General features: G+C 44.7%; 1 protein-coding gene across 1 annotated transcript; it reads left to right on the plus strand.

Moving 5' to 3' along the window:
- Window positions 1-1,290: 1,290 nt before the first annotated feature.
- Window positions 1,291-12,543, plus strand: PEX26 (peroxisomal biogenesis factor 26). Its single transcript, XM_065417904.1, has 5 exons — window positions 1,291-1,625; window positions 5,121-5,261; window positions 7,950-8,263; window positions 11,261-11,407; window positions 12,311-12,543. Exons 1-5 carry the CDS (start codon window positions 1,408-1,410, stop codon window positions 12,412-12,414), a joined length of 924 nt encoding a protein of 307 aa, XP_065273976.1. The 5' UTR covers window positions 1,291-1,407; the 3' UTR covers window positions 12,415-12,543.
- Window positions 12,544-16,759: the final 4,216 nt, after the last annotated feature.

Consider the following 16,759-nt stretch of genomic DNA (forward strand, 5'->3'; position numbering starts at 1 on the left):
TTCTTTTATAGGAGAAGTCTTGGTGGCCAGAGAAGTCAAAGATTTTGATAAGCTTTGTGTCCTTATTTGAACCAAAGGCAAACTGAGACTCAAGCCCTTTGAGACTCATCACTAAGATAGAGACACATACCCTATCCTACATCAAGAAAACTCTTCTCTCTCATGCATACACAGACTTGCAACATCAGATCTTCCTCTCTTCCAGGGCTGTTCATGTCTTTTCAGCATGCCACCACTGCATTCAAACTGGGATTTATAGACAGAAATGCATAAGCGTGCCATCTTGAAGTCAATCCTTTCACCATACAAGATAATCCCTGCATTTCTCTATAACATAGTTCACTTTAGAAACTTTTCAGGATGGTATGTGCATGACTCTCTGAGCACACTTTTGATTGGGGAATGATCCTTCACTACATGTATTACGATATAGTATTAACTTCAAGGACTTAAAATGCAATATATTTGCAATGTGGCCAAGTTAGAGTGGCTATGAGCACCATGCTGCCTTTTACATTTGATTGGTTCTAGCCAGCTCTGTCCCTTTGTCTACAGAAGACATTAATTTTCCAAAATATAATAATAAGATAATATAGACTTGCAAAATTAAATCCCCCCACTCTCACACAGCAAATGAAGATCTACTCTGCCATAAGGAATGGAGAAAATCAACAGATAAAGTAATTCCATTTCTACAGCCATCCGAGGGAAAGTGGGCCAGCCCTTCCCACCCCTGCTCAGCATAACCCCTAGAACCTGAATCTAAACTCTACATCTACAAACCCCTCACATCCTCTCGGCTCAGTTTTAAATCTTAGAGCAGACGGCATTCTGCTTGATTTCCTCCTCCAACAGCAGAACCGTGACCCAAAGAAACTACCATTCCCATAATCCTCTGCACAGGGTTGGAGCGCAGCGAGGCGAGCGGGTAGGCGGGGAAGATTGCCATGCCCCAGGCTTTTCGGAAACGCAGCAAACATGGGCTCCCCCCTGATCTGGGGGTCCGGGCTGTGACGGCTGGCTTTGCACGCTGCGCCTGGAACCAGCGGGCATAAGCCGCAAGCCAGGACCCAGCACCGATCGCAGCCGCAGAGCGCCAGCTCGGTGCATGCAGGCTCTCGGGCCCCGCGCAGCGTGCGCTGTAAAATCGCGCAGAGCCTCCCGTTGCCGCTGCGCGATTTTACAGCGCACGCTATGCGGGGGCCGAGAGCCTGAGTGCACCGAGCTGGCGGTGCATGCTGGAGCTTGAACCCGCGTGTGGGAGGATCCAGCCCGTACGTGCACAGGGGGGCGCTCCGGGAGCAGCTGGGTCACAGCAGCAAGCGATGGCTCCGAAGGAGATCGGGGACAGGATTCAAAGGCACGTAGCCAAGCCCAGAAGCTAACAGCCGCCACTCCCCGGGCACCATGAAGAACGACTTGCCTGTGTCCTTAGCTGGGCTCAGCGGGCCGGCAGGTTTCCTCAGGAGCAGCGAGCCTCTGTCCTTGTCTCCCGTGCCAGCCCCAGCGACCTCTTTGCTGGAGGAGGCTGCGGATTTGCTGGTGGTGCACCTGGACTTTGCTGCTGCTCTGGACAGGTGTGAGCGGGGCTGCGAAAGCCTGGCCTCGGACCCTGACTGTGAAAGGTACGGGGGCGAGTTCCCAGTCACCCCGGGCATGGAGCAAAGGAGGTTCCCGCTGCTTAGTTATTCAGGGCAAACGCAGGCAGGGCCTGTGCAGCCGGTTCCCTGCGAAATCTGCTCAGATCCAAGCGCAGACGAAATCTGTTCCAGGTGACTCCTGGACAGAAAAGTCTTGGCTTTTGTTTGTGACCACACTGGACTACAGTAGGCCTGAGATGTTTGACAGGACTCAGCTAAGAGCTAATGTATCAGTGTAACATCTGTTCAGTCCTGCCTTCGGGGACTCCATTGTGAACTCGTAGAGGGATGTATCGACACTGAATATTTTTAATCAATCCCTTTGAAATATTTTGCTCAGAAACAGTTCTGCTACTGTGGGTTCTGGGGTTCTGGTTTTGGATTTTTTTGCCCCTTTTCCCCCCTCAACCTTCTACTTGGGTAGAGTTGCAAGTAGGGCTTTGGAGCTGTGCTCCGGCTCCGCTCCAGGCAAAAACCTGCAGCTCCCACTGCTCCAGAGCTGCTCCGGGCTCCAGCTCCGGGCTCCGCTCCAAAGCCCTGGTTGCAAGTGTTACTGGTCAGTCAGTGCTGTTGTCTTTTGTATGACACGTAAAGGAGAGATCCTTGATCATCTTTGGTAGTTAAAAATTTCATAGCAGCATTTTTTACAGTAGTGAGAGTGTTAATATTGGTGTCTTGGTCAAATTCTGATTTGTCTAATTAGTTTTTAACTCCTCCATGCTGTTTCAGTTGGAAATAATACATTATTTCTTGCTTTCAACACTGAAGTGGGATGTAATGTTGCTGTTCTCTATACAAACAGCTGATTTGTTTCACCCAGCAGTAACTGTATGTCATAGGTAAGGGAAATGATTCCTGTATATGAAGTGCTTGGAGATCCTTGAGAATCGAGGCATTTTGATGATAATAGGTCTAAGAATGAATAAGAACTCAGAAAAATGAAGCGTGGGATTATTGATCACGCTTTATATTAAGGTTCTATTTATAAAGGATTAATGAATGATTAGTGCATGTTTTAGTAAATGGTTAATGTATTGTTTTAGAGTGCAAGTCAATACATGACTTATAGCCATCTATAACACTTACTGACATGCTTATAACTCTGTTTGCATTTTAATATGGCTAAATACATCTAGGAACAAAGAATGTAGGCCATACTTGCATGATGGGGGACTCTCTCCTGGGAATCAGTGACTGAAAATAATTTGTGGTTCATGATGGATAATCAGCTGAACATGAGCTCCCTCCATAATGCCGTGGCCAAAAGGGCTAATGTAATCCTTGGATGCATAAGCAGGGGAATCTCAAGTAGGGGTAGGGAGACTATTTTATCTCTGTATTTGGCATTGGTGGGACTGCTGCTGCACTACTGTGTCCAGTTATGGTGTCCACAATTCAAGCTGGATGTTGATAAATTGGAGAAGGTTCAGAAAAGAGCCACGGTAATGATTAAAAGAGCTGAATCTATTTAGCTTAACAAAGAGAAGGTTAAGGGGTGACTTAATTACAGTCTATAAGTACCTGCATGGAGAATATTTAATAATGGATGCTTCAATGTAGCGGAGAAAGGTATAATATGATCCAATGGCTGGAAGTTGAAGCTAGACAAATTCAGACTGGAAATAAGGCATATCGTTTTAAGTGTGAGAGTAATTAACCATTGGAACAATTTACCCAGGGTCATGGTGGATTCTTTATCACTGACTATTTTGAAATTAAGATTGGATATTTTGCTAAAAGATATATGCTCTGGGAATTATTTTGGAGAAGTTTTATGGCCTGTGTTGTACTGGAGGTCAGACTAGATGATCACAATAGTCCCTTCTGTCGTTGGAATCTAGGAATTTCTCTTACTATTTATCTCTGTAACATGCTTAGAATATCTATAATTTGTTAGCCCTTTATAAATCACTATATTTAGGGATAGTTTTGTTCCTTTGTCTATTACTAGGGAGATGCATAGAAACAGAATATGAGTGCCTTAGGTCTTCTAGTCTTGTTGCTCATTTCCCCCCTCCCTCCCCCATCTGAAGACAAAAATACTCCTCCTGCTCCTCTTCATTTCCAAAGCTGTGTACCTAATACAGGTTTATGATTTGTGGTGGAGGAAATGAACAGCTGGAACAGATGAACTCTTAAGGGACTTACGCACAGCTCCTCCAATGTATTTAGGCCTGTAACTCCCATTTCTCTGGAAGCCCTGCCAATCAACAGATCTGGTCTAGCTCTGCTTTGCTTGTTAGTTATGATGAGTTCAAAAGCCATCAGAATGATGTAGTTTACTGAGCTTATTATGCCCCATGAGAATATAGTCCAGAGGTTCTTATGGTACTATTAGATACTAAATGACCCACAAACATATTTAAAAGTGGGGTGGGGCATGAAGATGAGAATTCCCTGGAAGAACGTGTGTAAGATAGCATTGGAATTATGTTAGGATTAGTCACAACAAGGATAGAGCCTATACTTGTTACCTGGCCGAAGAGCCAGGGAGGGACACTATAAAAAAAAATCCCCCCAGATGGGAAAGGAGTGGTTTAGGTTGATATTTTACTTGATATATTACAGTTGCACCCAGAGACCCCACTGGCGATGAAGGCCCCATTGTGCTAGGTGCTGCACAAACACACAGCCTATGTCAAAGAGCAGACGGTCTAACTAGACGAGACCAACAAAGGGCGTGAGGGAAGAAGTAGAATCCTCATTTTATAGGTGGGGAACTAAGGGCTTGTCTACACTTAAAATGCCACAGCAGCATAGCTGCACCACTGTAGCATTTCAGTGAAGCCTACACCAATGGTAATCCACCTCCTCAAGAGGCAGTAGCTATGTCTATGGGAGAATTCTTCCGTCAACCTATCACTTTCTACACTGGGGGCTAGGTTGGTTTCACTGCATCACTCAGAGGTGTGGATTTTTCACACCCCTGACTGACTTAGTTATACCAACCTAATTTCCTAGTGTTGACCAGGCCTGAGGCAGAGAGAATGGTTGCATCACTGACCCTGTGTCGCACAAGCAGGGCGAGGAACTGAACCCAGTTTTCTTGAATTTTTATCTAGGTTTGGAATCTCTTACAATCACAATTTCAACACATTGTCAGTCCTAAAATAATAATGATGCCAATAGTCCCTGTCATGATTTCTAGTCACCAAACCATTACTAGAGGCTAGATTGTTAAAAGCCTAAACTAATTTACAGGTACATTTGTCTTGGTTTGGCTGCTTTAATATCTGTGAATATAGACAACTCCTGATTAGTATGAAAAGGGGTCTGTGCATGATTGAGAGATGTGGGACTTCTGCTGGAGATGTGTAACAAACATGTCCTGCAAAAAAGGCTGAACATTGTCTGTGCTTTTGGGGAAAAGCTACTGAGGAGGAATTAGAAAGCCCCCAACATCAGATGTGTCAGGCAGGGAAGGACTTGAAACAGCATTTCTCACAAGTGCTCATTTGGCCTGTCTTGTCCATTGGACAGCTCTGCAGAAGTGAAGTGCTCCCTGTGCATTGTGGGGATCCAGGCCCTGGCAGAGATGAACCGGTGGAGAGAAGTTCTGTCTTGGGTCCTACAGTATTACCAGGTCCCTGAACGTCTGCCTCCAAAAATTCTGGAACTGTGGTGAGTAATTATCTGTACTTTCCGGATATGTTCTGCCTAAAATACCCAGGTTCCACAACCTATATGTGTAGTGTGCTGTATGGGGTTCTAGTTGGGCTTTTTCCTCCATGTCCCTCCTTCTTTCTTGTCATCTCCCCCTGCACAAGAGGGGGGCCAGGCACAGCTGTTCAGAGGGAACCTTTTCAGACTGAAAGAACAGAGCTAAACTTGGTTTTCTGCAGCATCTTTCATTTTCAAGGAATGCCACAGTGATAGGTTAGAGGTTGTTTTGCCTCTTCCGCAGCTTTGCCTCTTCCACAGCTAGAGACACTGGAACCTGTTAGTGTGAGAAGGGATGTTGCCCTGACACCAAGATCACACATCCCAGGTGTTATGTGATCTTTATCTAGCACCTGTAGTCAGGCATTGGTTTAACATCTCCACTAGAATACGTTGCCTCAAACAGTGCAGCATCTCCCTAGTGCTCTACTGCAGTGAAAGACATGTTGTTCCCTCCTCTTCTTCACTAGCAGGGCTAGACTACTGTGACTGTCTCCTGACTGAAGCTAACAGAATGTTAGGAACCATTAGGAAAGGGATAGATAATAAGACAGAAAATATCATATTGCCTTTATATAAATCCATGTTACATCCACTTCTTGAATATTGCATGCAGATCTGGTCACCCCATCACAAAACAGACACATTGGAATTGGAAAAGGTACAGAGAAGGGTAATAAAAATGATTAGGGATATGGAACAGCTTTTGTATGAGGAGAGATTAAATAGACTGGGACTTTTCAGCTTGGAAAAGAGACGACTGAGGGGGAACATGATAGAGGTCTATAAAATCTTGACTGGTGTGGAGAAAGTGAATTAGGAAGGGTTATTTACTCCTTCACATAACACAAGAAGTAGGGGGTCACCCAATGAAATTAATAGGCAACAGGTTTTAAACAGACAAAAGGAAATACTTCTTCACACAGTGCACAGTCAACCTGTGGAACTCCTTGCTAGGGGATGTTGCGAAGACCAAAACCATAACAGGGTTTAAAAAAAAAAAAAAAAGAACTCAAGTTCATGGAGAATAGGTCCATTAATAGCTATTAGTCAGGATGGGCAGGGATGCAACACCATGCTCTGAGCGTCCCCAGCCTCTGTTTGCTAGAAGCTGGTAGTGGACGACAGGGGATGGATCACTTGATGACTACCTGTTCTGTTCAGTCCTTCTGAAGCATCTGGCATTGGCCACTGTCGGAAGACAGGATACTGGGCTAGATGGACCTTTGGTCTGACCCAGTATGGCCATTCTTATGTTCTCATAGGAATCCTTGTGATGAAAGATGCAGTGGCACCTGACCTATAAATAGCCAAAGAACCACTTCATCAATTAATGGAATGAGATTATAGTAAATACTTATGAAAAATCCAGAATCTTCTCTTTATCAGAAGTGTGTTTTTAAATTCAATTTTTAGCAGGAAGAGAAAAAGAGTGCTGCAAGAAGTTGAATATATAAAAGTATTAAGGACATATTTACAGGGCTTTCCACCTATGGATCTCAAAGCACTTTACAAAGGCAGGCAAGTACCATTCCAAGTGATTGCTGGAGCAAATCTAGTCTCCCTTGGAAGTACAGGCGTCTTAGAAGAAGGTGTGCAGGAGTCTTATTACTGAGAGCATGGAGTTGTGGAAGAGTTTGGCCTCTCTAGGAAGGAGGGGAAAATAGATTTGCTGCTTGTTATGGAGGAGGTTGAGGAGGGCTTGGCAGCTGTGTAAAGGGGGTTGGGTGCTGAGGATCGTGATTAACCAAGCCTGAGCGGAGAGTATTATTCAGAGCTATGAAAAGCCACATGCAGCTTGAGAGCCTTAAATTGAGTGTAACGGGTCTCGGGACATTGGATTCTCTGATTACTGCATTTTACCCATTAGTCAAATCTGTGTATTTGCCAGCCTCATGACCCCTCATGTCAAAACCCAAAGGGTCCGAGAACTGCCCAGTAACGTACTGCCTGATGTGTCTTGTTACGTCATGAATTTTATGGCCTTAGCAAAGACTCAGACCCTGTGATGCCCTCAGTAAGTGCAGGGAGAAGGTCCTATGTCACCACCAGTGAAGAGCATGTGTTTAAGATGATAATATCTCTTACATCTTAACAGTGACTGCTGCTCCCTTTGCTCCCTGCATCAGGTGATGAAAGGCTGGGAACGTTGCTGGGGGAGGAAGGAAGCTTGGCCTCTGCGGGTGTCTACACTGCACTTGGGAGGTGTCATTCCCATTGTAGTAGATAGACTCGCCTTAGCTCAGCTCAAGCTAGTGCACTAAAAATAGCAGTGTGGACATTGTGGCGCTGGCGATAGCTTGGGCTAGGCATCCGAATCCCAGCCCCACCCCCCTTGGGTCCAAGCTCGGGTGGCTAGGCCAAGCTGCCACCAGTGCCGTAGCAGCTACACTGCTGTTCTTAGTGCAGTAGCTCAGCCTGAGCTAGTGCACGCTGGGAATCACACCTCCCTGCTGCAATGTAGGCACATGCTGAGGGGTTGCTTCATATTGCTTTCTAGGGACTCCCTCCCGCTCTGCGTGGAGTGCAGATTGTCACGGAGGGATCTATGGCCAGTTCCAGTCATAGATGACTGAAGTTGGTAACTGTAAGTGATCTCAACTTTGCAAATAGATTGTAGTGTAACATTCATTTTTTCTTGCATTCTAGCATCCTTTTGTACAGCACAGTGAAGGAGCCCCATGTGATGTTGGAAGTTGACAGTTATTGGCTGAGAGATCTAACCAATCAGAGCCTGCCTTTGTATGGTACCTTGATGGAGTTGCATCTGTTGCATGTGTTGCTTCCCCTTGGACAATTTGTGGAGGCAGAGGAGCTGGTACAGGGCTGTGACGCTTTCAACAAAGAGCAACAACTTGAGGCCCTGAGGACCATTAACGAGAGGAGGTGTCAGTGGGTGCAACAGGAAGAGACACAGTCAGCCCCTGAAGAGCAACCAGCCACAGCGAGGGATAAGCTGTTAGGTAGGCGCTCTCTCTAACCCTCACAATCCTGCTTTCCTCTTCCGAGGTGTAGAAGAGGGAGCCATTGAACTTGGGCCAAATCACTCTTTATTTGTATTTAGACTTATGTTAAGTGTTTTACCTACTTGCTCTTGGTGCTTTCACTATAGTTAAAACTCACGATGTCGAACTGCAGCTCAACACATACAATCTACAGATTGCCCCTCCCCCTCACATAACCACTGTCTGCTAATAAATAATCATTCATCTCAGCCCCCTTTCTTGTACCCCAGATCCCTCAGCTAGGCTCCTTCCCAAATGTTCAGGAGAAAAGATGGACTTTGCAGCATGTCCAGAAGGCCAGCAAATCTGGCAGGTCGAGAGGAGAAGCGAGTTTCAAATCTAAAAGCCCTTCACAGAAAACTGTCCTGCGAGTAGCCTTCTCCCATCTACAATGAGGGAGTTGCAGTTCTGCAGTCCTCACAACAGTGGCAGCATTTTAGGAGGGGAAGAGGTGGTACCTCAACAAACCCAAAACTACTTAAGGGCTTTTAAATTAAAATAAAGACCTCAAACTGGGCTTGGAAATCCACAGTATTCCAAGCTCCCCATGTCTGTTTAGTGTTTGACCTCTCTGCTGGATGCCAATTGCAGTGGGGTTTTTTTGGTGGGATTTGGATACTTGTCCACTATGAACTGATCTGAAAGCTACCCACTTATTTCCACACATCAAGCTGCCATTACATGGGTTGACTGTTCAGTTCTCATTACCAACTAGGGCTAGATTCAAACTGGTGCTTTAGAAGGAAGAGGCTCTGTATCCACTACCAGTTTTACCTCTCTCTTTTGTTATTATGCCCAGTTGGATGACTGTACAGCCAGTTCCCCTTTCTTAACCTATCCAAGGTTGGTAGTGACTGAAAGTCTTATGGAAGTGGTTTCAGTTTCATCAAATTTCTAGGTCTCAAAATTCCATCACAGCTGGCACTAGTTGGTACCCATTTCTGCTGCAGCAACAGGAGCAGCTACCCAACATACTATTAGGCCTGGTCTACACTTAAAATGTAGGCTGACCTAGCTACAGTGCTCAGGGGTGTAAAAAAAGCCACACCCCTGTGCACCCTGACTATGCCAACCTAACCCCCAGTGTAGACACAGCTAGGTTGACGGCAGAATGCTTCCATTGACCTAACAACAGTTGCTCAGGGAGGTGGATTTCCTAGAGTGATAGACAGACCCCATCTGTCACTGTAGACTGCATCTACACTACAGGGTTATGCCAGCATAGCTACAGCGCCATATCTATGTTACGCTAGTTTCCATAGCGTAGACATGGCCTTAGTCTGCTGGCTTAGTGGGTATTAACTGTTAACTAACAATATTGCCAGGGGATGTTCCTTCTGACCTCTTACATGGCATGTGCATAAACAAATGCTCTTGCTTGATAAGAATTGCAAGGGCGAAGTTTATCTTTCACATTGGCAAAGACTAAGGCAATTTTCTAGTTTTTAAAATATACACCTCTACCCCGATATAACGCTGTCCTCGGGAGCCAAAAAATCTTACCGTGTTATAGGTGAAACCGCGTTATATTGACCTTGCTTTGATCCGCTGGAGCGTGCAGCTCCGCCCCCCGGAGCGCTGCTTTACTGCGTTATATCCGAATTCATGTTATATCGGGTCACGTTATATCAGGGTAGAGGTGTACTACAGGAGAAATATGTAAAAACATGCAATTAAAACTTAAGACAGATGACATTTCCTCTAAGGGCTTATGTAGTTGCCAGTGTGAACTTTCTACCATCTTCCCATGAATAATTTTCTTATTGTATTCTCATTTTTTGAGCCCATGTAGTAGAATCTATGGGTGGGACTTAAGCACCTATTAGACCTAAGAATTCCCAATTAATCCAGGTATTCTTGTCTCCAGGGGGCTCCAGCACCTGGAGAGGGCATCCCTCCCTTATGGGACATCAGTATTGATAATTGTATAAAGTCCTTTGGGTACAAGCTTCCCACAAAGCTTCCTCCTCAGTAACAACTACCATAAAGCTTTTAGAAAGAAAGCAGGAAAAGAAAGCAACACACCTCTGTTAATAGTGGCTCAACTAGGAAGTCATGTGGATTGCAGGAGCCAATGTGATGTTACATCCTTGCTGATAGCAGACAGGCCAGGAGCGCTTGAGGAGCCCAGGGATGAACAAAGTGTTCCTCTTCTAATAGCTGCCCTGTCATGGGGTGCATCACTCACCAGTGGGCTGGCACCTCCTCCCGGCCACTCTGGAGATTAGCTGGAGGCCACCACCCCCATCCATGGCTTGCACATCATCACTCTGTCTCCACATCTGCCAGTGGCCCCTCTTGCAGCCTCAGGAACCACAGCACCCTCTTCGTGACTTGACCCTCCAGCTGTGTCCCCATCCATGTTCCCCCCCCCCTTCTAGGGGTTAGTGTCTTAGTCCATCCACTACTCCTGGTCCCAACCCAGGGAGTTTACAGATAGCAGCCTCTTGCTGTGACTCTTTAATTTCTCCCAATGCTGCTAAGTTTCCCTGGCTACTTCCCCGTGGCCCCAGCACCTTCTTCGCCCTAACCTCAGGACATGCAACTACCCAGCCCCAGCAGCCAATCAGGAGCTCTATCTTGCTCCCCCATCTCTGTGAGTAGTTGCTCTGTCCAAGGTGCCGCAGGTCTTTCAGCCTACTAGAGAGACAGTCCTCACTCCTTGAGCTCCCAGCAGCAACTTACTCTGCTCTACCCTGCAGCTCCTTTTATGTGAGCTTGCTTGGCCCTGATTGGTTGTTCCCTGCAACTCCTCCCTGATTGGCTGCACTCACGCGACCACTCGGAGGACTCACCTCCACTGCTCGCTGCTGAGGTTAACCCTTCCTAGTCTAGTGTGGGGCAGACACCCAAACACATGCTCCATTGAGATAGCTTTTGGAACCCAGCAGCTCTTCTGTGCGGTCTTATTTTCCTTGCCCCTTCCTTTAACCACCTCTTGTACTTGTATTCCAGGCTCTGTGTCCCGAAAGTTATTGACCATATTAACAGTACTGCGTAGAGCACTGGGATCCATGTCAAGCCACTTCTGTTCCAGCCCTTACAAAAAGACGCTCTTGGCTGCTCTCATAGTATGCCTTGTTGTGGTGAGACTAGACCCGGGTATGTGATTAAGGCTTCTGAATGTTGTTTGTTATCTGTCTTATGGTTATGAACAAGAAACTGGGAATTGCTCGCATTGGGCTTGGAAGAGGAACATTTATTCAAGCCTCTCCCCTTAGGAGTTACTGTGAGATATGGTGCAAGAGTGGTGGGTGTGCGGGAGCTCACAGCTACTATATTTCCAGCTTTTTCCACTAAAAGGTCACTGAAAGGAGATGTGTAGGACAGCTGGCTGTAAATAAACTTAGAGCTACTGCATCTGCAGCTTTCCTAACGAAAGGTACTGTCGGAAATTGTTCTGAAGCACAGGCTATGGGCAGTTCGCAGCTATTCAGTGCCAGACTCTGCCTCTGTCAGAGAAAGATGCTGCAAAGGTGTTGGCTGTGGGAAGTACAGAGTGGTAAGAATGGTTGTGATTGGTGAACTTTAGAAAAGTAATTTAGCTCTAACCTCAACCTTGATCCACTTAAGCTACAAGCCAACCCAAAACTACCCTAAAAGGCACTCATTAGCATTCAGAAAGTCTGAGGATATAGATTTCCCCCTCCCGCCCCCGTTTTGTAATGAGAGTTTCCAGTGTCTCTGCTAGTCCTAAGAATCTTCATTACTGAGGCACATGCTCAGTACCACCCTGCAGAGGGGACTTTTGAGTCTTCAGTGCTGTTCTGTCAATCAGCCTTTGGAGGGTGAAGCATAGCTTATTGGGGATGAGAGCAGCACCCTCTTCTCTATGCCCTGCAGCTTCTGCTAGGTGAGAGTCTGAGCTCTCACCTGGGCAGGAATAAAGAGAAAGAAAAGCTGATGGCTTCCCTTAACCCGAGTGGGGATCAGCTCTTTCTAAGTCTGAGTTTATAAAGAGAAGGGTAGGAAACATTAATGAAATACTTTTGTTTTATTCTGCAGCTGCTCCCACATCCCTACCCTTCCTTTACAGGCTGGTCCAGCTCTGCCATCAGGCATGGGTGGCTGTATTTTCTCCGCTCTACAGGCCTCCAGTTCAAGACTAAGCGGCTTTACGACGTGTTGCAAGTCTTTTGTCTCTGTTGCTGTGCAAGTGGCAGTTTGTCTTGAAGATTTTAATCAGGCTCTACAAGGGCTCCTGAGACCAATGTACTAATTAAAATGACCACACGTGGGCTCCGGTGCAGTGACATCTTCCTCTCTTGCCAGACTAAGAACCTGGCCTAGTGCTGTCTGGATTTTGAAACTGTCTCTGCTACTTGTCTCCCTGTGCTATGGAGCTGTGCAGCACACTACTAACCCTGGAGGAATGTGCACGTACAGGGTTTTAGCCATCCTCCTCTAATCCATGTCTTATTTAGATGTCCCCTGAAAGTGGTTGCTTTTGGTGTGGGTCCCGAGTGAGAGTCTGTAGCCAATGGCAAAGAACAATAACAGGCATTTTGAGAGATTGCACTATCCTTGCAAATGTTTTTGAAGTTGTCCAAGAAGTGGGAGTGGAATTTCAGAGTGTATGGTTATGAAAGATCTCAGAGTACCGGGTCTACACTGAACCCTAAGAGCCCAAAAAATGTCCTGCCTCGGGACCCTTTAAATGCCCAGTTTCTGCAGCAAGGAATTTAAGCCAAATATGTGGAACACTATAAAATATTGCAGACTGAAATTGGAGCCCATTCTGTTCTGAGGGCCAGAGTTTCTCTTGTGACCCTGATGTCTCTTGGCATAGTCATTCTCACTTTGGATTTAACAATCATGGCTAAGCAAGCATATCAAGGTGATGGGACGCATTATAAAGATGGATCCGTCAGCCCATTCTGTCCCCTGTCTGCATCCAGCAAAAGCAATTATAGACCTTTCTGTCTTTCAGATGATCATGAATACTAAATATTTGACACTGGATAAGTTAAAATAGGGGACAGCAGAGAGATGGTGAGAGGCAAGAGCCAACAGAGTTGCTCTTGTTAATCTTAATATGCTCCATATTTATTAGAGTCTAACCTGCCCCATTACTTGAATTGTCATGTAGTTTCACTGCATACTTTAAATGTCTCTGTATCTTCTGTTGATGTGCTTTCTATTTACATATTTAGATTTAAATACACAAGACTCCTAGCCACATGCCTAGACCTTCCAAAAAGTATTTAGAATCCTAATCCACAGAGTAATCATCCAGCAGCAAAACTGCACTCTTTCACACCAAGAGTAAATTAACAGGCCTCAAAATACATTTCCCCTCTATCCAAAACCCTAGACCCCAGTTCTCCCCAACAGCTCTAGCACATAGTGTTCTGATGGTCAATAGATCAAAGCTACTTCAGACAAGTGGTAGTGGGAGCGACTTCCAGAGTCAAAGGGCCCTCCTGGAGAACACTTTGCCAGCAGTTCCCGCCCCCATACCAAGTTGGCTTCACAGCTCAACTGCCTCAGCTGATTGTAGCTTTAACAGTATAAAACAGGGAGATAAGTGATTATTCAGGTAGACAAGTCCCAAACCACACCCTGAACTCCCCACCTCCCTGATAACCAAGAGGTATTCAGTACAGATCCTTGTGCAATGTTCTATAACATGAGTCCTCTACGAAACGTCCCACACGGCCTTCTGCCTTTGCAGTAACCATACAGTGCTGTGGGGGCTATTTCTAATCTTTCAAAAATGGCAGCAGCACACAGGTATCACAATAGCTGGCTGAATGCACTACTATGGTTTGTTAGCAGTTCCAACTCTTTTAAGAGAGTCTGAGGTTCCGTCTTCACTGCTAAACAACACACCTGTTTTTCTATGGCATAACTAACATGAACTATCCTCTGAAATCCTAGTGGAGACAAGGCTCTGTAGTTTTACTGAGAGGTAAACCAGGCAAGGTCAATGATGCAGTGGGGGGTGGTAATATTATTAACTTTGCCTACCTTTCACTCAGAAGAAAGTACAGGAAGCTTGTCTCCACTAGGATATTACAGTGAGATAACTATTGTGCATTTGTCTTGCTGTGAAAAACATGTGTAGGCAGTTAAGACAAAGCCTTGAAGACCTTACACATTTTGGAGCTTCATGTTATTATTTACATGCATCTGTAATGCACCTATCGCCATTATATCTCCATGAGCTCAGTCACTGATTCATCATTTCAAAGACTTTCAGCATAAAATAATCATATCAAGCCTCTAAGGAGAAAGGCTCTGGGCTTGTCTACGTGGTGTGGCAATGGGGCCGTGATTTCTAAAATGCACTAGCTTGCACATTAATTGGTCCGTGTAGTCCCTCCTGGTATGCACTAAAAGTTCCCTATCATGCTTTAACATAGTTCTGTTTCAAATAGTACTATGTTAAAGTGCACCAAGGAACTTCTGGTACACACCAGCAGGGTCTACATGGTCTGATAAGTGTGCAACACGTTAGTGAACTTTAGAAATCACACCCCTGTAGAGTGCACTGCCACACAACTTAGACAAGTCCTCTCTGTAACTCTTCTAAAAATGACTAGTTTGTACTTCCCAGTCTCCTATATTGCAGGATCTAGCTATGTACATAGCTTTATGACCTAGTTACAGAGGTATCTGAGGGTGTCAAATTCTGCTTACTGATCATATGTAGTCTGTCTTTCTGCCGTTAGCTAGGTGGCAGTTCACATTTCCTCTGGCTCATTGTTGCAAATTTCTGATTGTAGCCATGCTTGTGATATTGGGATTGTGTTCTGTGAGGAGCATGCACGATATTCTCGATTTCTGCTTAGAGGTTGCTTGATAATGTCTTAACTGTTCATTTCCATGGATCTTTTTAATGTGTGTGAGTGATGCATAGATTAGCCACCTCAAATTTCTCCTAGTACTTTGTTTTTTAATTTGAATGTTTTTCATTGTGTTTAAGCACATAATGAGACAAAGGATGGTAGAAACAGAAAAATATCACTTATGCAATTCTAATGGTTTTATTCATTTAATTTTAAATACTTAAGTAGTAATTTTTATTCTGAAAATTATGTAGTCCGTTATATTGTGATGCTCAATCGGGCTGGTCACAAAACAGTCTTTCACAACACTGGCATATATTATTAAAAATATTTACATTTAGTGCACTGACACTTCGCAATTTCCAAAGAATTCTTTGGAAATATGTTTCACTGCAAACAGTGGCCCATATTCTGCAAACACATGCTTTAATTAGGTGAGTAGTACCATTCAGTTCTATGGGACTAATTACCCAATTAAGTCTACTCATAAGCTGTGACCCTGCAAACACTAATGCATGTATTTTCATATAATGGATCAGAGAATTGAATATTGTTTTGCATATCTTCCCAGATGCTTTCAATTAAAGATGCAACATATATTGTTCATATGTTAAACTTTTTTTAATATGAAGCAGTATTTGTCTATTCATGATTTATGTATGTTTGTATATACTTAAGTGGCCAAGAATTTACAGAAACATGCAACAAGGAGTAAAGTATTCAATAATTCTTCATCTGTAGTTTCATCGTTTTCCCCTATCCCTTACCACAATCAAAGAGCTTGTTACCATAGGGGAAGATGCCACCATACATACCTTCTGTAGATGTGATAATTCTGCCACCAAAACCTTGCTGTAGGGGGGAGGGGTGTTTGCACTTTTTGCTGAATATCTCCAGGCATAGGAGTTGGAGATGATTCTATTGCTATCTGACTTCCTGTTGTAGGAGGCTGAAGATTATATTGACACATATTCCCTACAGGGAATTGAAAAATGCCAGGGGAGAAGTACAGCAGTATCTGTACTCAACTGCTTCGAAGTGGAGCCTTTGGAGCTGAGCAGGCTGTAGCCAGGAGGAGGATGAAGCCTGGTGACTTTTTGTTGTGCACAGGTGATCAAATAATCTACCACTGAGATCTCTTGATACATTTCTCCTTCCCATCACTGACACATTTCAATCAGTAGAATTTACAACACGCTAAATAACTCAATCATCATCATTCCCCTCCAGTTACCTCTGATGTCACATAGGCCCAGATCCTCAAAGGTATTTAGGTACCTAACACTCATTGAATATCTGGACCTAGGGGCTTGTCTATTTGGCAGTTTATAGCGCTGCAACTTTCTCGCTCAGAGGTGTGAAAAAACACCCCCCCTGAGCGCTGCAAGTTTCAGCGCTGTAATGTGCTAGTATAGACAGTGCACCAGGCCTGGGAGCCAGGCTCCCAGCGCCAGTAGCTGCGACTACACAAGCCATGGCAGCACTTTAATATTGCCAGTGAAAACTGGCCGATACACAACATAAAAATGACCTCAGCTATTGACATTGCCCTGACTATAATTATAATAATTAGATATAACAGTTAATAATGTTGCTTAATTACAAACAGATTTCTTTATGTGCAGCATATGCACCACTTAATGAGTTTTAACTATATGGAAAG

Source organism: Emys orbicularis, chromosome 1 (genome assembly GCF_028017835.1).
Source record: "Emys orbicularis isolate rEmyOrb1 chromosome 1, rEmyOrb1.hap1, whole genome shotgun sequence".
In the NCBI taxonomy this organism is placed as follows: Eukaryota; Metazoa; Chordata; order Testudines; family Emydidae; genus Emys; species Emys orbicularis.

Excerpts from the sequence above, each read along its gene's own strand:
- PEX26 (XM_065417904.1), top strand. The coding sequence starts at position 1,408 with ATGAAGAACGACTTGCCTGTGTCCTTAGCTGGGCTCAGCGGGCCGGCA. Across the intron at positions 8,264-11,260 it reads AGCGAGGGATAAGCTGTTAG|GCTCTGTGTCCCGAAAGTTA; the intron begins GTAGGCGCTCTC and ends CTTGTATTCCAG. Across the intron at positions 11,408-12,310 it reads TGTGGTGAGACTAGACCCGG|CTGCTCCCACATCCCTACCC; the intron begins GTATGTGATTAA and ends TTTATTCTGCAG.